Source organism: Apis laboriosa, unplaced genomic scaffold, assembly GCF_014066325.1.
Source record: "Apis laboriosa isolate Shangri-la unplaced genomic scaffold, ASM1406632v1 scaffold15_cov152, whole genome shotgun sequence".
NCBI classification, from domain to species: domain Eukaryota; kingdom Metazoa; phylum Arthropoda; class Insecta; order Hymenoptera; family Apidae; genus Apis; species Apis laboriosa.
Window position 1 is genome coordinate 554,679 of NW_025222086.1, and position 25,754 is coordinate 580,432.

The 25,754-nt window shown below is 28.1% G+C and overlaps 1 protein-coding gene and 1 long non-coding RNA gene across 9 annotated transcripts in view; both read right to left on the minus strand.

The window, feature by feature from the left end:
- The window catches only part of LOC122710888 (kinesin-like protein KIF13B), a 128,126-nt gene that overhangs the window by 22,668 nt on the left and 79,704 nt on the right, over positions 1-25,754 (minus strand). For all 8 annotated transcript variants that reach the window (XM_043929105.1, XM_043929103.1, XM_043929101.1 and 5 more), the window contains one exon: positions 4,325-4,488. In XM_043929105.1, the coding sequence (XP_043785040.1) occupies positions 4,325-4,488 (164 nt within the window). The remainder of the gene's footprint in view (positions 1-4,324; positions 4,489-25,754) is intronic.
- On the minus strand, positions 18,092-20,934 carry LOC122710890. Its single transcript, XR_006346008.1, has 4 exons — positions 20,398-20,934; positions 19,396-20,295; positions 18,390-18,801; positions 18,092-18,321 (listed from the first exon to the last, which is right to left on the minus strand). It is a non-coding gene; the product is annotated as an uncharacterized LOC122710890 (long non-coding RNA).

The following is a 25,754-nucleotide window of genomic DNA, read 5'->3' on the forward strand; positions in this document are numbered from 1 at the left end:
TGAGATAAGAGTTTCCCTTTTTTTTTTTTGGAAGAATTTATGGTTTGTATTCTGGAAATATTTTCGTCGAGGGACGAATTATGCAAATTATGTAATTAAAAGAAGGTAGAGGGTAGATCTTATCAAGATTGAGAAAAGATAGGGTAAACGTTATATAAGAGTTGTTATTTTTTTTTTTTTTTGAATTTATAAAATGAAATTAAGATAAATATTTTATTAGTTCTTTGATTAATTATATTTGAAGACTTCCTAATTTTCAGATAATCAATCATCTTCCATAATAAACTGTCATCTAATGGATCTTCATAATTCTTAAAATTTATCAATATTTTCGAAAAATATTATTAAAAAACAAAAATATCACACGTTTCAAACATTCATTCTTCAAATCTTTGATAATCGATCATCTTGGATACATTCATAATTTCTAAAAAAAAAACAATTCAATTTTTCAAAATTTTTACTCTTATATTTAAAATTCTATATCGAAAATGTAACCTCATTTCATTGAAGCTTGCCACTTTCAAAGAAACCTTTGACAGCTCAACAATCAACAGCAAAAAAAAAAGAAAAGAAAAAGAACAAAATCATTCTCTCAAATGAACTTAACCCCCAATTGACACCATTGTTTTTACAAGTCTTAACAGGTTTAACTTTGTATTCTTATTTTACAAATTCTCATAAGACATTTTATCGTTATATCGTTCTAAGCGTTTGAGAGGATGACTAAAAAGGGGAGAGAGGTTAAATCTTAAATCCAATTGATCGATAAGCGAGTAGTAGCTAAGTGCAAGAAGACTTGAGAGAGAGTCTTTAGAAGTGCATAATCTTATTCTTTCCTTCTTTCTCGTTCTTGCCAATGGTCAAACAAAGATGGAAAGGGATCGAATCGCTATGCCAGAAGTCAATGTCTTTCGTCTAAGATCAATCGTGCACCATCGTTTTATCGGTGTTCATCCTTTTGTAATTGCGTTATTCTCCACGCAAAAGCGGATGGTGATTATGTTTCGGGGAATATCTACCCTTCAGTAGGAATAAAGGGAGCAGCATACACAGATGTTGAAATCTGGAATGTGAGGATTCTTTGATGGTTACTCATTTAGAGATTAGAATCTTTTGTTTCTCTTATTTTTGGTATCTTTTTTCTTATCTTTTTTTAATTTCTTTTCATTGCTTGCTTTTTTTTAAATTTTAGAGTGTGTTTTTAGGTATAATTATAAATTAAAAATATTCAGCAATTGTTAAATATTAACAAAGAATTATTCTATTTCTTTTTTCTACTTTAGAGAATTTAGTAATTAGAAAGATGGCGTCTAATTTTGACATAAGTGAGTATCATAAATTATATTATATATTATATATTATATATATTGTATATAATATTTTAATAATGTCTAATAATAATTTATTTAAAATTTCTATTAGAATTATTTTTTTTAAATTAGCAATGTTATTTATAATCAATCCTTAATTTTTATGTACGTATTAAGGTTTTCAAGTTTCAATTAACCAAGATTATCAAATAGCAGAGTTCATGGCATTGCACGAATTCGTTGGCTTCCGTTATTATTTTCCTCCATTTTTTAATTGGTCCTATTATTTCTTTAACCCTTAACTCTCGTTCCAAAACGGCTAGCTTTAATTCTCCGTACACTTTTCATTCATATTCAAATATAGGGTAAAAAGCGCCTCTTTTCATTTCTCGAAAAAAAAAAAAAANAAAAAAAAAAAAAGAAAGAGGAAGAAAAAATTGAACAAGTCAGGATATATTACGATTCATGAGAAACGAATAAATTTATTTCATTCCTCTGCTTAAATGATATTAAAGGTAGCATATTATTTGATTATTCAGTCTGAAATGAGGATCTAAAATGAAATTTTATTTTTTATTAGCTTTAATATTCCTTTCTTTTTCTCTTCGATCAGAATTTTTTCAACGTTTTAATTAGGATTTATTGTTTAAATAAAAATTGTAATTAAGGTTTATTAAAATGTTTATAATAAATATAGAAATATGCTTTCAATAATGAAATTAAAACAAAAATTAAATTTTTTCAGTTTTCAATTCAGCAGTGCATGTAATCATCGTGAATTAATTTAATATATTTTAACATATATTTAATTTTTAAATTTGCACGAAGAATTTAATTAAAATTCGAAGAATTTAATTCGATAATATAAAATATATAAAAAAAAACATATCAGATCGATATATTAAAATTACATTCGGTACATATAAATGAACTTTAATAATAATCCCATTCCTGCCGATCAATGAATATCTTATCGGAATAAAGGATTTAAAAACTACAAATCGAAGCGACAAATCTGTAATCCGAAACGGTTATACAATGTTAATGAAATTAGAATCTGATCAAAGTAGGTGGAAATGTTCCACGTGAAAGAAGCTTTAATCAGCTGCGAATTACGTTGGGTGTGGCTATATGGAAGACCGTGAAATCAAGGTCGAAATGTTACACGAATATAGATTATTGCGCGATCTCTAGCTGGAGAATTTAAATTTCTTTTGATAAATTTTATTTAAATTTTATTCGAAATATAGATATCAAATAGGTAGATATCTGAATAGTACAGATATTAACATATTAATGTTTAAATTGGTCTCGTTATCAATTATCACGTTGATAGATGATACTGTGTAAAAAAGAAAGTAATAAATTATTAAATTTAATTATAAATTTCCAACTTATTCCTCGCAATCTTTAAAAGAATCATACTTATTTTTATTTATCATAATTTTAATAATTTAACATTTTAATTTTTATAAGGAAAATTTTCAACATTTATTTATTTCAATATAAGTATAATAAAGTCTAATTGAAAATAAATGGAAGTAACTTATGATCTATCATAATAAACGGTGAAAAAAATATTAAAAATTTATCATTATTAATAATATGATGATACATATTAAATATTTCATATTCACGATATTTTTAATATCTCTTTTTAATTGAACTTTTTATTTAATTTATCTCTAAAAATAAAATATTAAATGTATTTTAGCTTTTTAAAAATATGTTTATATTTAAAGAATTGCAGGTTATTTATTACGTAATAAAATAGAGTTTCGCTATTTTACTTTTAAGCAAGATTTGAGATAAGTTATATAATTTAAAAATATTTCATTTTAATTTGTATTCGATATTTTATGCAATAAATATAATGGTCTTCTTTATCTCTTATCTCGTAGAAGACAGAAAACAGAAATTAAAACAATATTATTTACAAATTAAATAATTTAATTTTATAAATTATTTAGGACTCAATGATATAAATTTTCAAAATTAAATAATTTCGAGAATAAATAAATTCGTCATTGTAAATCATTAACTAAACATTCAAATATCTTCCATTAAATTTACATTAGATAGGTGCTCCATTAGAGAAGATTACGAAGTAAAGAGTTAGATTTATCCATTTTAAATTTAATTTTAATTTTCCGATAATTTTCGACAAATTGCAAATGTCATGGCATTAAAGTAGACATAGTATTAAATAAATTGATGGAGTAAATGGATCATATATTTGTAGAATAATAAAATCTTAAGAAAGAAAAGCAACAAGGATTGGAACAAGGATTGGAGGGTGTTTCATATACGATAACATCGTATCGCAATAAAAAGTTTAGTACATTTTAAACCGTTTTTACAGCCGTTTAAAATTTCTCCTCGATGTCATATTAACGAAACTTTTAATTTTCGTAAAAAGAGTGCAATTAAACATATTGTATTTTGCGAAGAATTGGAAAATTCTTAAATTAATTAAAATTAAATTAAATTAAAAAGAATTTCAGAAAATTAGATAATAAACTATTAGATATTAATAAAGAATTATTCTATTTCTTTTTTCTACTTTAGAGAATTTAGTGATTAGAAAGATGGCGTCTAATTTTATATATATATAAAATATATAATAATATATTATATATATTATTATATATTTTATATAATATATATTATATAAAAATATTATACATATATTGTTTAGATAAAATTTCGAATATATGGAAAAATTCTATTATGAAAATAGAGAAACGTAAATTTTCACGTAGTTCCGGAATGTAAGCTTAAGAATGACAAATTCTTACCACCATTTCAAAAATAATATTTTAGAACAACACATTTTTATGACGTGTAAAATAATCCCTATAAATAATATCCCATACGATTATGCAAGCATGATGATTCATTATGACTCTCCAAATGAATTCAAAAGATATTATTATCTATCGTTTCCTTGTGATTCTTTTTATACTTTTAGTGTAAAAATTGGCGATATTATGATGATTTGATCGTCTTACCGGTCTGGCCATAGGCGAAAATGCAGGCGTTGTAGCCTTGGAACGCATTGTCCAAAATATCGCGGCCCAGGGCGTCGAACACTACATCTTGATTCGCAAAATTTTCCGCGGCCGGGTCCAGGGAATAGAAACAGTGATCGAACGCGAACGTTTTTGGTTTGCTCCTGTAACAATATCAAAAAAAAACCATATTTTTTATCACGTTTCATCTTAAACTGTTGAATATAAAATAATTAAAATAAAATATTTTTAGATCAGTAATATTCGAAACTGTTTATTTATCATGGTGATAATTTTAATTTCTATAATATTTTTTTTATAAATCTCAAATTAAAATTATGATTTTTCTCCTTCCAATCAGTAGATAATATTTAAAATTAATTATTTCTTCGTTATAGCGATCTTTTGATCGATATTTTCCATAATAACTTTTATCGTACTGAAATTTTTATATATCAATTTTTTAATATCAAATTAAATTGATTATACATTTTTACTTTCATACATTCCTAATATTATTATATATATTTATTCGTAAATTTAATACAACAAAAGAAGCTTTCCGGATTAAATGTGATATTATTCCAATAATTACAAATTTTTCACGGATTTAAGATCTTCTGGGATTCGACTTCGGAGGAAAAAAAAAAAAAAACTATCTGCGTGCCGAGAACTGATTTGTACCCTTTCGATGCCAGAAACGTTTCTGGTATTAAATCCAAACATTTTCCTCGGGGAATGAAAGTGTACGTGAGACGACAGTAAAATAGCATCGAAGTAGAAATTAATCGTGATCGTATATTCCCGAAGATATTTGAATAATTAAGGTTAATGGAAAATCATTCTATTCATTTAAAATTAAGAGTTTAAAAATTGAGATAATATCAATGATAAGCGACAATATATAATTTTAATTACAGAATAATTCAAACGAATATAAAATATTTTAATGATAAGTTTTAAATTATTTTTTTTTTCCCGAGTTTAAATAGTTTTCATTTGTAATGTAACACGATTATCTTTATAGTACACACAATTCCTATTATATAAAGAGACTTCTTATTCAATTAGCACGTGCTTATCAAACAATTACGTAATCAATGCCGTAGTAAAGAATGTAATAAAGAAAATTACGTCATCCTCCTAATCTATCGATGCATTTTTTTTTTATTTTAAATATGCATAACAATTTCGCGAATAAACATATTAGACGTGATGACTTAGAGTGAACTTTCCTCTATTCGAACAAAAATCCAATTTCAACGATGAATGAACTACAATTTTAGAAAATACATTTCTTTTTATAATTTCAAATTCCAAACTCCGCGCGATTAAACTAGATCGCTGCTAACAATTTCTGATATTTCTTACCCCCGTTACGGGACAGAATATCGTCCAACCATCGCCACTTCAAGGATTACAATTAATCCCAGACGAACACGCCTAACGAAGGAAATTACATCGCATCTCGGCCCAACAGAGAGTTGGCCTCTCCACCTTGAGCGAGAATTAGTGGAGAAAAGGCATTTTCCAGGGAAGCACGAGGACTCGTTCCATTGGAAATGAAAACGATTTCCTCTTGTCCTGGATATATCAGAGGCACGACCCTTGCTCCAACGTGAAAAGCCTCGGTTGAAAACCGAGCGGCGCGTTCCACGCATCGGCCCGTACATATCGATTTCCCGTCGCATTTTCTCCACGAGTAATCAGTTTCCATCGGTTTTCCATCCCAGGAAAAACTGGAACACTTGGGCTTCGGGGGGCTTGGGGGGGGAAGTGCAACGTATCGTTACCCAGACTCATGACTTTGGGATGAAATCGTTCATCGAGAAAGTTGCGAGGAGATCCACCCACTTGCGAGAAGTATTATGGATTTCGTTTTGGAATTGGGATGAGAGTTTTCCTTTCGATTGAGTTTGTTCGTTTCAATTTTTGAGAGACGTGTTCGATTGTTCTGGCGATGGAACGATATCGAGTTGGATATATTTTTGATCAATTTTTGGCTCGGAGAATTAGTAATTGAAATTTCATACATTTTTGAAATTATTTTTAAAAAAAGTTATATATTGTCTTCTTCATCTTGTAATATTTTAATTATTAAATATTTAAGTTTGTAATATTTTTCATAGTTGTTACGAAAATCATTTTTATCCTTTGTAATATATAGGTTTATATTATAGGAAATGTTTTATACTTGTAAATGTACAAATAATATTATACATATGATTTTAGAATATTATAAAATTAAATAATATAAAAAAGGTGTAGAAAATTTTCTTTTAATCATGTATTTTTTTAAAAACACATTATTTTCCATAGAAAAATATTTATTCGTTTTTAAATCCAAAATTATTCAAGACCCTCCTCTTTTCCTACAATAAGTTTTACAAAATTATATTCATTTAAAAAGAAATCAATATCAAAACACAACCGTGACACGTATTCCAAATATTATACCACAAAATTTCGCACATCACAATAAAATACAATAAAATAATAATTTTCAAGTTACAAGTTAATACAAGATCTTGAATAAGAAACTAAAGATGCTACGTATCCTTCCATTTAATTTAATTAAATGTACATAAACTCGCATTTCCTACATCTCATTCGTTACATCACAAGCTAATTTATCTTCTCCTAATTATAAAATAACCTTAGAAGGAAAAAACACGACGAGCAAGCAATTAATTAAATTCTAATATGACGACAACAAAGTTCGAAAGAAACTTGTGTTGTCGATGGTGGGGGGGAAAAAAAAATTCCCCGTGTAAACAAGGGAGGGGGGTCAATATCGATCCACACGTCCCCATTAAGCCAACTCGACTCGCCGGAAACCTTACGCGTTTCCCATTCCTCTTCGTGTTTACTCGCCTCGTGTCTCTGCGATTTTCGCATGTAAACTTTCGACTGGGCCGTGTTTCGCTAATTGTGTTTGCCTTTAATGCGGCTACTTTGGAACGAGAATCGACACGTACGATCGATTCGAACCACGGTATCGTATAATTCGTTTTCTTCTTCTTCAAGAATCTCTTCTGTTTCAATTCAAGGGATTTAATCTTTTGTGAAATAATAATACAATTTTGATTGTTCTCAGGATAATTTATAATTGAGGTTTTAATATGATATATTTATTCAAAATTGAATAAATATATAGGTTTATATTTGATTTTAGTATTTTTATATTTTGTAAATGGATTCTTATACTTGTGTGAAATTTAATCAGATAATATACAATTTTAAGGTTTAAATTAATAAATGGAACACTTTATGTTATAGAATAAATGGAACAAGAACTCTGCAGTCATATTGGTAAAGTAAAAGAAAAATAGAAGAGTATTGATAAAGAACTTAAATTTTGACAGAATTATTTTCATATTATTTATCTTTCATTTGAATATTTAGTATACTTTTGATTTTATATTTCTTTAAAGTAGATTATTGTTCATCTTACACTACAGTAATTTTAAATTTATTCAAATAATATCTCAAATTTTGGCACGCGCGTTAATTATGCCAAATAACATTCAGTAATATATCAACAATAAAGCTTGAACTTGGAAGATTCTCTTTTGTTATCATTAATGTAATTATAGAAGCAATCACGGATTTCTCCTTTGTTCCTATTGCACTTGTAATTATATTGTAGATTATAGCAGATATTAATACATGGATATTAATGTATTTATGGTAACAAGATCTAAACGTTCCAGCTAACAAAAGCTAAACCAAATGAATGCTGCCTCGGCTATCCCATGATCTCATAATTCCTATTTATAGCTCTATGATTTAGCATAGATGCTGCAATAAACACTATCAGAAAATACAAAATTCTTCAGAATGTATATATAATCATAAAATATGGTTAAATAAAATTAAATACTTGTTACAAAAGAAATAATAATTTCTAATAATCTTTAAATCATTAATTATTTGCAAAAATTAATTCAATGATCAATTTTAAATCAATGAATAATTAATTTATTTTTATCATATTATATTTCATTTAAATTTTCATAAAATCAAAATAAAATTATTTAAAATTTCCACATTATTACAAATCATCACAAAAATGGAAAAGAATTTTAGAATTTTGTAAATAGTAGACAAGTTAACGTAAATACAATTCTTTTCATAAAGTTAAATTCTTTACCAATTTTTCCTTTCATTTCTTTAATACTTTAGCAATAGAGAAACTTTTATTGTTGACACATTGTGCGAAAAGTTTTCTAACAAAGTTAAACATCATATAAACGATACTTGAGAAAAGAAACTTAGCAGATATATAAATAAACTATTTACAAGAATATGTAACTCTGAATGCAAATATGACATAACATTTGCTAGCCATAGATAGAAAGTGAAGTTAACATAAACTACATAAAGAATACAAGAATTTAAAGATATATATACATAAACTTGGACTTGCTTCAGAGTATTTTTCAATCTTTTATGAAACTATAAAATACATTTTTATACTGCGATTACATTTTATCTTTTTCTATCATTTATTATAAATGAAAATGTATTATATTATTCTACTCTAATATATTAAAAAATGGTAAATCATTGATTAAAATTAATCATTGAAACAATCTTTACAAGTAGTTTAATCTCAGGAATCTCTAAATTATATCTATAAATTATATCTCACATTGTATAAACTACATTTTCCATTATAAAAACAGAAAAGGGAAAATTGAGATTTAAAATTCGTCGACGAAGAAATTTCTCACTTAAACTCGTCGAAAGTGATTTTATCCAAAACTGGGAGGTCGATGGACCTCTCGAAATCGATCCTCGACGTCGTAACCACTCGAGGAACGATCGTATGGACTCGAAATTTGGTAAACTCGAGCAGGGAACGTTCCAAGATCCCGATAAAACTTTTTCGATCGGCTCGTGAAACGTGCCAAGAGACGAGAACCTCTGCTCGAACCCTTGCCAAACAGAATCGTCGATTCCACTGCCGGACTCATTTAACGATCCTTGAATCCAAACAACAATGCACCACGAGGCTGATTTGCATAATTGCGAGTGTTTCCTGTCCAGTGGACGATTAGAGAAAAGTTTTGGATTAATATTAACGATTTTTATGCAGTCGAGATCGAGTTTAATGGGGCTATTCTCGAAAATTGGTTCGATGCAGTCGAAAGCTATAGCTTTAAGAAGGGTACTGATCATTTTAGTGGATTACGTCGAACAATTTACATTTAATACAAAGACAGACGAATGCTTATTCACTTATTAATAATTATTATATTGTCATCTAGTTGAGAAGAGTTTTAACTAGTTAAAAAAGTTTGTTTTAGGTTATTTAAATATATTTATATTAATATATTTATGGGACATTTTGAAGGATGGATTCTAGTCATAATAAATATGAATATTTTGCAAAAAATGTAATGTTTACATTATGATAAAGTGAGAGAACAAATATTTCCATCATCTTGCGAATGTATTACTTTTGTATATTTATCATTTTGAATAAATTGAAAATAATAATCAATCCTATTACAAAGTCTAGAAATGACTCTTCTGTAAGCTTCTTACAACACATGTATCGAGTTCATCGATTACCACTTATCTTTCGAGTTTCTAGTTTTTATTCGACGTGTAATAAATCTTCTTCAAAGAATCGAAATACAATCTAAAAAGAAATATCATTATTTCATCGATTATCACTATCTTCCCAATTAATCATTTTCCAAAAATTAAGAATTCAACTTAATCAATTCTACACAGTCTAAAAAAGAAAATATCATTTGAACATCTATCAAACGAGATATACAAAATCTTTTCAAATCCTCATTCATAATTCATTTACCAATTATAAATACAATATTCACAAAAGTATTTGCATAATATCCTTGTAAATTTTCCTCGCAACAGGCGCAATAATTGTATCCTACAACTCAATTTCATAATTACGATGTTCCCCATTCATCAAAAGATTAATTCCCCTCTCTTAATAAATGGGCACTGTCATCGAATAATCGACCAAGTCAACGCCACCATTCCCATAAAAAATTACACAATCTAATCTCACCCTTCCTCAAAAAAGACGCCTTCTTTTCCCCTGATAAACATTCCACCCCAATGAGATGAGCAAACAAGATCAAACACCACGCACAACGAATCAGAAAGAAACGTACCTGATTTCTCAAACTCCTCTCCTCAGCAATTCTTCTCTTTTCCTCGATAAGAAGCGCGTAATTGGTCGTTCATCCCGTCGAGGGTTGAAATTAATTTGAAAAAAAAAAAAAGAAAGAAAGAATGGAACGGATGGAACACACTTGGCACACGCAAATTGGGCCGATTTCGTGCAACGTCGGCAAAAAGAGAGAGAGGGAGAGAGAGAGATTCGTTTTCTAGCACGATGCGGACACTGTGTGTGCAAGAGGCCAGTGCAAAAGACGACGGTAGGCCGCTCGATAGTCCCTGTTTTAATCGAGCCTTCGAGCTGGCCGGCTGACCATCGCGTGACAAAACCCCTTTGGACACGGATGTACCGGGTGAAAAAAAAAAGAGGGAGATTGTTGATAGATTATTCGTGGAATGTGTATTAGAATATTAAATTGGATAGATCGATCAGTGATTATTAATTATTAAGGTTATTATCGTATAATTTGGTAACATTTGGATATTTTAATTTTTTGTAGATTTTTTTTCTTTGAAAAGATTGCAGGTTTTTTTTTTTGCTCATGGTATAAAGAAAATATAAATAGGGAAAGTCCTTGACTTATATATCTATATAAGATGTAATAATTTTATATCTTAAGTGTTATATTTTAATTCTGTATGGTATTAAGACATTAAAGATTTTACGATTCTTTTTTTTTTTATAAGTATTTCGTTAGTATATTAATGATGTTTAATTATTGTGGAAAATATTAAGAGAGCTTTATTAGATTTAATAATTTTATTTATATTTTTTATAATTAATAATATTAAGAGGGATTTTTTGCGTAGAAGAAAAGGGTTGATTATCATATATCGTGTAGCCTTGAATTTATTTATTTTTCCAGAGCAATCCTGAAGAGATGGGAAGTTATTAATTACAGTGTAATAAATTTAAGTCATCGTTTCAAGTTTTTATCAAGTTTTCTAACTTTTTCTTTACTCTTTCTTTTCGACTGTCCAGAATTCAGAAAGAAGATTAATTTTATTGATTGCTACACGTTACTTATTCCCAGTTATGCATCATTCATATATTATATACAATATATATATTATATACGTCAAATGATGATTTATCTTTTGAGTAAAATGATATTTCTTTATACTTTCTTTGATTTACTTTTTAAATAAGATTGTGTCTATCATAAAATAGATTTCATAAAACTATATTTATAATAGATTTATTTACAAGAATACTAAAAATATTTAACAAAGAGGAATTAAAACACAATGTCAACATAATCATAGTTTTTCTATTTAAAATATTACACAATTTTCAAATTCACTTTGTACATTTAAAAGTTTATGCTGACATATCTCAAAACTTTAAATCTCCGACTAAATATATTTTCTAAATTTTATTTTTAATTTACACAATGTTTATTGTTTGTCTGTGTTAAATTGTGAACTCAATATTCCTCTTCATTGAATATTTTTTAAATTTTATGTATTCTCTTTATATTATACTATAATTCATAATTTATAAAACTTTTAACTTTTAAAATATATATCACAGATGAGATATAGCAATACATATAAATTATGAAGAACATTTAAAAGCATTTAATATGAATATAAATCAATCAAGATAAAACGTTAAATGTCACTCATAATCAGATCATAAAGGGTTATAACAATTCTCCCCTATTTAAACTTTCTATCTTTCTCTCTGAATTATACGAATAAAACGAGCATAAAATTACACATCCTACGTAGAATTATGACCTTCTAAAAAAAGGAATTCATTTCTTATTAACACCCTATGTACATTGAACAGGCTTATTAATATATAGGTGAGCTCTAACGACCTTCGACACGCAAGCTACTGCGGTGGCCAGAACATCAGTAGTGAAGGTATACAGGTGGTCAGCCCAAGTGGAACTGGGTTATAAAGGTTGGCATAAATGCGAGCATTCGAGCTCGAACCTCTGGCAACTACGATTCGAGGATTCGGCTTGGATTTTTATTACCATCGTGTGAAACTTGGCCAAGATTTAGAAATTTATTTTAGGAATATCTTGTTCCAAGTGAAAAAAACAAGATAAGTTACTTTTAAAAATTATTGCTTTTTCTTTACATTTTTCTTTTCGATATTGAGTGAAGAAATTTTTAATTGTATATTTGGTAACAAAATATTAATATTATTATGGAAGATAATATATATATATATATACATATTAATTAATATGTGGAAAAATTAAATTAATTTATGGTTTAATTATTATTACTAATTTTATTAGTTTATAAATTTTTTATAAATTTTTCTTTGCATGAAATTTTTAAAATATTTTATAATGAAAAATTTATTAAATTCTTTTTAATAGAGAACAATGGATAATATTGCATAATATTATTGAATATTAAATTAACTGTTACAAATTATAGATTATTTTAAAAATATGTATATATTTATGATTTATTTTTTTAATTTTTTTTATTTTTCATTTTATACTTACAGAATTGTTTATGAAATATTTAAATTTTTATATTTAAAAGGAATTAAAAGTGTTTTCTTCGAGTGTCCAAAATTATCAAGTGTTAATAAAAATTATATTCCAGCTAAATATTAAATAAAAAGTAAGTATTAAATTTACTTTTTTTTTATTAAAAGATTATTGAACGAATTATAGATTTCGTTTTACAGAGAAATAAAATTGAATGGCAAAAGTTTCGAACCAGTTTATTTAACACATTTTAAATTTGGAGTTTCATAAAAGCAAGCAAATAATCGATTTTTAAGAAATTTACTCTTAAATTTTCTATGTTTTCATTATTTGCACAGCCTTCAAAATAAAAATTTGTTTGCTCGATATAGCGATCGAGATTTAAGTAATTATAATTTGCATCAAAAGATTCAACCATTATACATTATAATTTCGAGGATTTTATACTAGGTAATATTTTCATCAATCAATTTTAATAATATTTTAATAATATCCCATCCAAGATTATTAGTTTGAATATTTCATACAATAATCTTAAAATATAGACATATTAAAATATAGATTATTAATTGTTTTTTATATATTTTATATTCATATTTTAAATATATTTTTATACATTTTCTTTTATAGAATTACTGGATATATGACAATGACAAAGAAGTAAATATAAAAAAGATGAATACAAAAAAGTTATAAATATAACTAGATATAAACTGTTGAAAAAAAGATTTATTTCAGAAAATATAGTAGACTAAAAAGGTAAGTATAAGGTAAGTATAAGGTAAGTACATCAAATTTTATAATTAAATATAAGTAAACTGTTGAAAAAAAGGATTTGTTCCTGGAAATATAGTAGATTAAAAAACGTAAGTATAAGGTAAGTATAAGGTAAGTATATTAAATTTTTAATAATTTTTATCATCTCGCAAATTATATTCTTCTGATAAAAAATTTCAAAATTTTCGAAAATTTAAAGATCTGATATTAAAATTTCGATTTGTCTATAAACATTGGTTTGTTTATTTACATTTCTAATGTTTATATACAAAAATTTTTCGAAATTTTCGAAATTTTAAAGGCCTGGCATTAGAATTTCGATTTGATTACAAACGTTGGTCTGTTTATTTACATTTTCAATGTTTATTTACATTCTCGGTGTGTTTATTTACATTTCCAATGTTTATTTACAAAATTTTTCGAAAATTTAAAGGCCTGGCGCTAAAATTTCGATTTATTTATAAACATTGGTTTGTTTATTTACATCTTCAATGTTTATTTACATTCTCGGTTTGTTTATTTACATTTTACAATGTTTATTTACATTCTCGGTTTGTTTATTTACATTTCCAATGTTTATTTACAAAATTTTTCGAAAATTTAAAGGCCTGGCGCTAAAATTTCGATTTATTTATAAATATTGGTTTGTTTATTTACATTTTCAATGTTTATTTACATTCTCGGTTTGTTTATTTACATTTTACAATGTTTATTTACATTCTCGGTTTGTTTATTTACATTTTACAATGTTTATTTACATTCTCGGTTTGTTTATTTACATTTCCAATGTTTATTTACAAAATTTTTCGAAAATTTAAAGGCCTGGCGCTAAAATTTCGATTTGTTTACAAACATTGGTTTGTTTATTTACATTTTCAATGTTTATTTACATTCTCGGTTTGTTTATTTACATTTCCAATGTTTATTTACAAAAATTTTCGAAAATTTAGAGCTCTGGCGTTAAAATTTCGGTTTGTTTATAAACATTGGTTTGTTTATTTACATTTTCAATGTTTATTTACATTCTCGGTTTGTTTATTTACATTTCCAATGTTTATTTACAAAATTTTTCGAAATTTTCGAAAATTTTCATAAATTATTTATAAAATACTTACCTTTACTTACCTTCTATTTACTTACCTTTTTACAGCTACTTTTTTTTATTATATATTTTTCAACAGTTTCCTTAATTCTATATACTTACCTTTACTTACCTTTACTTACCTTTTTACAGCTACTTTTTTTTATTATGTATTTTTCAACAATTTTCTTAATACTATATACTTACCTTTACTTATCTTTACTTACCTTTTTACTTATCTTTTTACAGTGGTCTTTTCCGGCATTAACTATTTTTCAACAATTCTCTTAAATTTACATACTGACTTTATATTTATTATTTTGAATATCTCGTTTGTTTTTCATAATATTAAAAAACATTTCAGATAAAAATTAAATGGTTTCGAAAGGGAAACATTCTTATAATCTTAATTTTTCCATATGTTGATCCATAGAAGATTTATGAACGTTAATGTTGATTTTTTAAATAGAATTTTAGATTCTTTAATGCTTCAATAAATGCATCTTATCATTCTCTATAAAAAAAAGTATTAAATCCCATATAGCAAATAACTCAGTAGTTTAAAAAATAATTTAATTTGATTAAATATTTTTTAAACTTTTAATGGTTTTATGCTATGAATGCCTTAATACTTTTTTATAAAGAATATCGTGTTGCATTTATTAGTTCATTGAAAGATATATAATTCTAATTAAAGAAACAATGTTAATTTCCATAAGGCTTCAATGCGTCCATTTGTGAAAAAATTAAAGAAGAGAACATACCTCTGTTCAAACCATATAATTTTTATCTCATTTTTTAATATCTCATTATGAAACATTAATGAGATATTAAAATAATAACCCATCCTACATTTCCTTCAATCCCTTAGAATTAAGTAAACTGTTAAAAAATGACTAATTCCTGAGAATATGATATAAAAGGTAAGTACAAGAAGGTAAGTATAAAAGGTAAGTATAAAACTTGTGCCACCTCCTATTAAATTATATTCTCCTAATACAATCTCAAAAATTCGACTAAAAATTTTTACTATTCGAAAATTGGACTATTAGGAGAACATAATACGATAGGAGGTCGTTCGAGAAATATTTCCAAGAATTTTGGCAATTCTTGGAAGTGACGTCAAATTCTTGGAAATTTTTAAATGTTCAAACAAACGAAACTTTTGGCCGAAAATTCGACTTTGTATTAGGAGAACATAATATGATAGGAGGTCGTTCGAGAAATATTTCCAAGAATTTTGGCAATTCTTGGAAGTGACGTCAAATTCTTGGAAATTTTTAAATGTTCGAACAAACGAAACTTTTGGCCGAAAATTCGACTTTGTATTAGGAGAACATAATACAATAGGAGGTCGTTCGAGAAATATTTCCAAGAATTTTGGCAATTCTTGGAAGTGACGTCAAATTCTTGGAAATTTTTAAATGTTCGAACAAACGAAACTTTTGGCCGAAAATTCGACTTTGTATTAGGAGAACATAATACGACAGGAGGTCGTTCGAGAAATATTTCCAAGAAATGACGTCAAATTCTCGGAATTTCTAAAATTCTTGGAAATGAGGTCGACTTCTTGGAATTTCTACATTTCTTGGAACTGACGTCAAATTCTTGGAAATTTCCAAATGTTCGAACTCTACGAAACTTTTGGCTAAAAATTCGACTTTGTATTAGGAGAACATGATACGATAGGAGGTCGATCGAAAAATTTTTCCAAGAAATGACGTCAAATTCTCAGAATCTCTAAAATTCTTGGAAATGAGTTCGAATTCTTAGAATTTCTAGCTTTCTTCGAAATGACGTCAAATTCTTGGAAATTTCCGACAACAACTCCGAACAATAGAACGATACCTCTGGCCAAAAATTCGATTTTCTACTAGGAGAACATAATTTAAAAGGAGTTTTTTCACATTTATAGTATATTTACCGTTCTCCTGCCTACTTTTTTACCATTCCTTTTATCGTAGTCACTTTTTTAGAGCTTTAAAACATTTTTTTTCCCAATTTATATATAAATTTTAATTTTTACTGCTTGTACACTTATCTCCATCAATTTTTGGTGCGTTTTTTATTATTTTTTTAAATTTTTTAAGAATTTGACGATACCTTGAACAGTGTCCTACTCAATTTCTTACCATTTTTCTTGGCTTTCAGAGATTTGTATCCAGGATATCTCATTTGTTTTCAATAATATTAAAAAATGTTTCGAATAAAAGTTATACGGTTTCAAAGGAGTTATATTTTTATTATATTAGTTTTTTTGTAACTAAATTCATAAAATATTTATAATGTTTAACATTAATTTTTTTAAATAGAATGATATACTTTTTGCATATACTTTTGATATACTTTTTATTGCAATAATCGATGCATTTTGACATTCTCTATAAAAATGTATTGAATCATATAAGTCCAAAAATTATTAGTTTAGGAGGTAATTAAATATAATTGAATATCTCTTAAACTAATAATTTTTGACTATAAATGGTTTAATAATTTTTTATAGAGAATAATATACTACATCTTGTTATGCATTAAAATATTTATGATTCTATTTAAAAAAAAAAAGCTAATCTTAATATTATCCCTATGTATCCTTTAAGAAGAAAAATAATTATATCACTTTACGTCCCTTTTAAAACTATTCAACTTTTATCTCAAACATTTTTTAATATTTTCAAAGACAAGCGAGATATTTCAAATAATAATATTAGGACACCCGGTATATTACATTTTTTAATATATAAGGATAATATAATATCTCGTTTGTTATTTAAAATATTAAAAAATGTTTTAAATAAAAGTTGAATGGTTTTAAATGGGACACATTCTGCAACTATTAATTTTTTTTCATGTAAATGCTTAAAGAACATATGAAGATCAACTTTCTTCTTTTAAATAGAACTATATATTTTTTAATACATAAATAAATGTATTTAAATATTCCCTATAAAAAAGTATTAGACTATAAGAGTCGAAAAATTAATAATTTAGAAGATAATTGAATATTTCTTAAACTATTATTTTAATAATCTGTTTTATAGGAAATAAATTATTTTAATAATCTACCAATGTATCAAAAAATATATAGTTTTATCGAAAAAAAATAATTTGATCTTAATATGATTTCTAAAATTATCTCTATAATTTCTAAAACATATACATTTCCTTTGAAACCGTTTAACTTTCACCTAAAATATTTTAAATACAAGAAAAATTAATAATACAAATTAAAATAAAGTAACACAAATGCAAAAATTCTATTTTCATAACTTTATTTCATTTTATTCAATTATTTACAATTATTTACAATATTTATTCATATACAATATTTATAATTATACAGAGTGGAGGTGAGGCACGTCTGTTCGGTTCCGCGTTCCAGAAGCATCTCTTCTTAAATCGATCTTCGATATCGTTGACGGTCGACGTCACTTCCTGTGCCGTAACTTCACGTTGATCATCATGACGCTCCACGCTGATCGTCAATTCTCCTAACAACAGCCAGATAGAATACCCTGTAAATAAAATAAATATGTAACATATATATAATAAACGATATAAAAAGTGTAAAAAAAATACTTACTTTTTTTTCCAAAATCCAAGGAAATGATATTATTTTCTCTTATTGATCACGTCCAAACAAATTTTCGTTCGTTCAAATTCCACTTAGAAAAGGAAGAGTATCGAAATTGGGCACAATCGATCTGAATTATATCCACGATCGAAGCGAGTCGATAATGGAGGACGCAAATCGACGAATGCAGTAGGGGCGCTGCAATCGGGCGGATGTGCACAGGAAACATTGAATCGAGTCTTTAACGAAGATAAACTTAATTAAGATAGTTGTCTCTGGCACAGGCTGCGTGGACCGAGCTTGTAATTCGTCTCATAGCAATATATACATTGATCCTTATTTGCAATTGCAAATTGTTAATATATAGAATCCATGCATTGTATATTTTATCGTCTTGAAAAAAACCCCTTTCACTTATCGACTGAAACACGCGAAATAATTATCGTTAATTATAATCATATTTTTCGTATTTTATATATATATATATAAAATAATAATAATAATACGAATACTTTATTATTTAGTTATTCGAAAATCTTAAAAGACTTCTACGCTGAAAATACCAAGATTTCTAACTAAATCGCAATCGTTTTGTTTTATATCGAATAGGTATACCGCGCCACGATAAATGGAACGATAGTAATGTCCCTGAAAAATGTTTCTTTCCATCGACCGCCACGATACAACTTTTCCACATTCATCCTTTATTCATAAGAATTTGAAACATTAAAAACCCGTGCTCGTGGTCTCGTTTTATCCCATCCCAATGTCGGCTCGAAAAATCTCGAAACTTGTAATTTTACTGTTGCGTTACCATAAGAGAACGGTCGCCATTTTGGTCCCCGTATTTTATAAATCTTTTGGAAATTTCTGCGGATAGAAATCGTTTAAAAAATTCGAGAAAAATTATTTTTGACAGCAATTTAAACTTTAATTTTTGTTATTTATTCAAGATGGCTTCGTTCATAGTCTTCAATCTTTATGTACTTTTTTGTTACTTTTTCAATATACTTACACGTGTAAAAATTTCTATATTATTTAATATTTGGTATCCTTTAGTATTTGTTATTCATATATACGGTGTAGTTCAAAGTGCATTCATTTCACATGATGGATCAAGATATGGGCAATTAACGCGAACACGTGTGCACACACACACATTCGTATTCTTGATTCGCAAACAGTGCAATTACGCTCGGTGAACGAGAAAACAGAACCGTTGTGCACTACGTTTACGTCACTCGTGTTCGTCTTGCACGTATTGTATCGCGTGCCTGCATAGTCACAAAGCGTTATATATCTTGTAAAAATATTCATTACGTTTCTCTTGTTACCTGAGCCTCTACAACGATCTTCGTATTTATTTAATTTTCCATTTATATGTTTTGCCTCAGACAATTTTTAAATTTTGGTACAATTGTTAAAAATCAATATAATGTCTTTGTTTATTCGTTTTTCGTAATAAAAATATAAAATAGTTATTTAAAATATCCCGTAACGTGATTCACGAAATCCACGTGAAATCTAATTGCATATTTTTGTAAAGAAATATACACACGAGGCAAATATTTTATATCACGTGTGTCTTTTTTATTACACGTTTATTTTTACGTCCAAGCTGCTTCAAAAGAAAGAGAAACGTGAGAGAACAGGGAGAAAAAGTTCACATCGTGCGCGGGCATTAAATCTGTTCCGGGCAGAAGCGTGAAGCTGGTGGAGTAGCTGGTAGAACGGTCAATTATGGAACTGTAATTAAATCATCAGAGATTGCTGGTTGATCCTCCTTTCGTTCTCCGTAAAACGACCAATGATTTTTTCGATAGAACGTGGACTAAACACGACTTTTTCTTTGCGTTAAAGAAGGAAAACGTGAGATATCTTTTCCCAAGCATTCTCTTTCTCTCGATTCCCTTTGCTTTGATGTGATATGTAAATTAATTAAGGAAGGAAGAAGAAGAAAAATAATTCTTGTTTAATTCTTGTTTACGATATTCCATTCAATCTCTTTCTTATTTACCTTATTCATTATACGTCAATTGTCACTTTTCCTATTGTTGTTTGTACCAATAATAATTTCTTACAATTGGCACTGATAATACTTTATTCAAAAAATTAATAGAATCGTTTTCGCTTCCTTTTCACAGTAATAATAAGAATAATAAGAATCTTCTTATTAGACGTGCTTTTAATTCACAATTTTGCACCTTTCTCATTGTTAACAGAACTTATATCACGGCTAGATACAATAATGTAAACGATAAGATCGAATATTTACCTATAAAATTTTATCACAAATATCCAAATGTCGATTAATTTTTCCATTACACGCTACTTTTCCAAGCGCGAACTAAAACAACTACACCCAAATCCAACTTTCTTTTTTCCCCTGAAACAAACAAAATTCAAACGCTTTTAACACCCGCATCCAATCCTCCATTCCAATTCTCCCGGTCCTTCTATTTCGTCCAAACGACCGAACCACCCCGTATACACCCACACACATACCCCTCTTCTCCCTCCCCCGGGTTTAAACGCAATTAACGCGACCGCTTACACGCAGCAATAATACAAGAGGGTAGAATGCAGTGGACGCAAACGAGCGTTGTTTTCAATGGCGGACACGGGGAGGACGAGCAGAGGCCTCTATTGTCCAGCCCTCGAAGGGGCTCGCAACCCTCTGAGAGCGGCCATTTTTAATTATTCCATTGGAATCGTGCCTCGAATGGAAATAGAAGAAACGCGTAACAGGTAGCTAGCATAGTAGTTGCAATAGTTGCGATAATTGCGATAGATCGAATTTTTATTAATTTTATAGAATTATTGTCTTTTTCACAGAAATGGAAATATATATTTAACTTGTTCTTTAATCATTGACAATTAAAATATGCTCCCTGAATAGCAATTGTCTCGAAACTCGATTAAAAACGTTCGTTGACAATTCTTATTTCAAATTTCAGTGTTTCGAATGAATATTGAATTTTTATTAATTTTATAGTATCACTGTCTTTTTCGTAGAAATATATATATATTTATATTTATATTTTATATTTTTATATTTTATATTTATTTATTTATTTAACTTATTCTTTAATTATTGACGATTAAAATATGCTCCCTGAATAGCAATTGTCTCGAAAACTGATTAAAAACGTTCGTTGACAATTCTTATTTCAAATTTCAGTGTTTCGAATGAATATTGAATTTTTATTAATTTTATAGTATCACTGTCTTTTTCGTAGAAATATATATATATTTATATTTATATTTTATATTTTTATATTTTATATTTATTTATTTATTTAACTTATTCTTTAATTATTGACGATTAAAATATGCTCCCTAAACACGAGCAATTGTCTTGAAAACTGATTAAAAATGTTCGTCGAAGTTTTTATTTCAAATTTCAGTATTTCGAATAAATATTGAATTTTTATTAATTTTATAGAATTGTCTTTTTCGTAAAAATGGATATATATATTTAATTTATTCTTTAATTAAATATGCTCGATTAAAAACATGTTCGTCGACAATATTCTTACTTCAAATTTCGATGTTTTATGAATATTCGTATTAATTTTCCAACCCTTCAACTCTGCGCGCATCAATGACAAAGAAACTTCACGCAACGTGAATAAAACTATAATTCTATTTCCCGAGAAGAGCCAAGCCTTTAGTTACTTTCTTTACGCTGCAAAACAGCGGAGACTTCAAACGATTCTCTCAATCCAACGATCCAGACACTACTACCGAATTAATTGCCATCGATCGATCCTCTTCGGATTCCTCTTCTGATCGATCACACCCTCCTTCCCCTTTTTCGAGCGAAACGAAAGAATCAAGAAGGGTTTGTAATACCTTTGAGGCGTATTCGAGTATTGTTTTTGTTATTATTATTACTTTCTTTTTTTTTCCTTTCAAATAAAACCCCACGTAAAAGTACTTACTTTCAAGGAAAGTTTATAAGAGGAAATGAAATACGCTTTTAAAAGCTTGCTTGTCTCTCCTCTCTCTCTCTCTCTCTCTCTCTCTCTCTCTCTCTTTGTCTCTCTCTCTGTCTCTCTTTTTCTCTTCCCTGATGGAATAGAAAAATTCCTCCCTTCGAAGGAATAGCTGGCTCGTGAGGCGAATTCGTTAAATTTCGCAGCGTATGCACGTTGGTTGCCGAGATACGAGGATAGAATTCTCAAAGAATAATATAATTCGCATCGTGGTATAATAATTGCGCGATACCTAGGAAAATCTTTCCCGATTTTCCTCGTCCTTTGTGGAATACTTTCTCGAGAATGTAAATTATTTAGCTGCTGAATGCAAAGCGTACGAATATACGAAAGAATTAAATTAATTGAGCTTTCAAAAATGAAAAAAAAAAAAACGGGTATTATATTTAAAACGTGAAGTGTTTTATCAATCCATTGTTACTTTTTCGTGAGAGATAACGTCGTCTGTCGTAGAGGAGAAAAAGTTGATACATTATTTTAAACGTATTTTGAAGATGCAATTCACGTGGAAGATTGTAAATTGTATGCAGTGTATTTTTCTTTACTACGATGGAGAATTTTAAAAATATATTTTCCCCTTTTAATATTTACTTGCATTATTTTAATTTGTTTTTTTTTTTTTTAATTTTATTTCTCCTTAACGATCGTGTCCTTATTCGTGATACTGAAAAATATATTGGAAAATAGATAATGGATAGGATTTAAATTGAAGAACTGTGGAAAAAATACGTACGTTAATCGTCAATTTTTTACTTTTCTAGCAATTATTTGTCAATTCGATTGATTGACTGATAATGCGGTTCAAACAATCACATTTTATGGTCTATTTAAGATTGGCAGATGTTCTAATATTTACTAACGTGGGTGTATCATCTCTGCCCGATATGCACGATATTGGAGAATATTCTGCTTGTAATTCTAGATATATTGTGCGGAATAACATTGACACGAGATACAATATTTACGATAGATTTGACACGTGGCGAGGATAATAATAATTTGAATTAAATCGATATTCCTTTCTGCTATGTCAAATTTCAATCAAAAAAAGAAAGGGGAAAAAAAGTATTTCAAAATCAGTTTCGCCATACGAACCGTTTAAAATTGAAAGAGAAAATTATTTTCCTTCTCTCTATTCTAAAATTTGAATAACTTTCCACCACACAATTTCGAATAAAATTCGTCAAATTCAATTAAATCAAACTAAAAAAATATCCTACCATTTTCAATAAAAAAATTTATCTAACTCGTACGCTTTCTCTAATCATTTTCTCCTCCCCCTCTTTTTTTTTTTTTTTTGACAAAATTCAAACAACACTTTACCTATCTCCAAACTCGATAAAAATCCTCCAAAAATAACGCGACAACTTTTACAATGAAAAGAAGAATTAAATTTATCTTTAACCACAAATCCACTGATAACGAACGAGCGTTATCCTTCCTTACATCGGTATTCAATATGACGAGTGCATGAATGCAAATAAACACAATTCGAACGCCTCCACAATGAAAACTCTCTTGGAAGGCCAACAATGGCTCGTTTGGAATGGATACGTTTCACAAGTTTTCACAAAAGGGAAGAGCTTTTGTAAGAAGATCGTCTCGAAGATTCGGTTCTCACCTCGCGTATATCTCCTTTCCCTACTTTTCCCTCCTCTAATTCGTAGAGAGGAGGTAAAAGGCAACGTTTCGGGATGCAGAGATGCTAGATGTTCCCTTTTTCCTTCTCTCTCTCTCTCTCTCTCTCTCTCTCTCTCTCTCTCTCTGCCAAGCTTTGTGTCAAGCACCTCCTTCATCGTGAAGAGGATTCTGGCTAAGGGCCAGAACATTGCTCTCCTATTGGATTAATATGTACTTTGCTTGTATCGATACATGGCTCGTTGCTCCTTGTGTTGCTTTTCTTCGATATTCGATCATATTAGAATGAATTAATTTTTAATTCGGATGTAGCCTTACGATTGTAATCGAGTGCAATTGAATAACTGTAAATATAATTAACAGAAATGATTATGATAACATTCTTAAATGTTAGTTGAATTGATCTACAAGATATTACAATTATCGTGATAAAGAATATAAATTACAAAAAAACAAAAAGTATGGAATTTTTCTTTGACGCGAGACAAAATAGAGAGAATATTATTATTAATGTTAATATTAAATTATAATCATCAGAGATAAACGATTTATCTCAACATTATTTTTAATAATGTATAATAAATTTCGTTTAAAATTGACCTAAATGTGCATATATATTTTAGGTCATTCCGACTCGCCTCACTTACAAAATTCACCGCCTTTGGTTGGCCTGTCGCGTCAGCTGCAAATATATCCGCGCTATTTAAGGAAAGGCTTTCGTGTTAACCCTTTCGAATCGCAGTTTCCCTTTCAACTTAATATTAATGACACGAATAATACGAATCAAGTAAGAAACAAATCTAATTCTCGAAAATATTTAATTCCAAAAAATCCCCTCGATTTAATCAATGAACAAACTAATTGAATCTCATATCGAATATCTTAAATAATTTCACATCCTCGATTTCAAACATTGTATACAAAATTCCAAGATGTTAGAATTTTTTCGAATTGAAGTTTTCCTTTCAACTTAATATTAATAACACATAATACGAATCAAATAAGAAATAAATCTAATTCTAAAATCGAAATGAGAATATTTAATTCCAAAAAATCATCTCGATTTAATCAATGAACAAACTAATCGAATACCTTAAATAATTTCACATCCTCAATTTCAAGCACTGTATACAAAATTCCAGGGTGCTGGAATTTTTTCGAATTGCAGTTTTCCATTCAACTTAATATTAATAACACATAATACGAATCAAATAAGAAACAAATGTAATTTTAAAATCGAAACGAAAATATTTAATTCCAAAAAATCCCCTCAATTTAATCAATAAACAAATTAATTGAACCTCAGATCGAATACCTTAAATAATTTCACATCCTCGATTTCAAGCACTGAACAACTATATAAAACTATACAAACTATACAAAATTCCAGGATGCTGGAACCCTTTCGAATTGCTAAAAAATCTAATTCTAAAATCGAAATGAGAATATTTAATTCCAAAAAATCCCCTCAATTTAATCAATGAACAAATTAATCGAACCTCAGATCGAATACCTTAAATAATTTCACATACTCAACTCCTTCGAGCACTGTATACAAAATTCCAGGATACTGGAACGAATAAAACTCGAGACTGAGGCGAGAGTGGCAATGGAGTACCGTATCTAATTTCTCGTGATAATAACAAGAGTCTTTACGCGGGAATCAGCGAATTCCCGCGTATCCGAGCAAGCTGCGCCACGGTTAATCCCGGTGGACGGTTGGCCACGGTTCAAACGC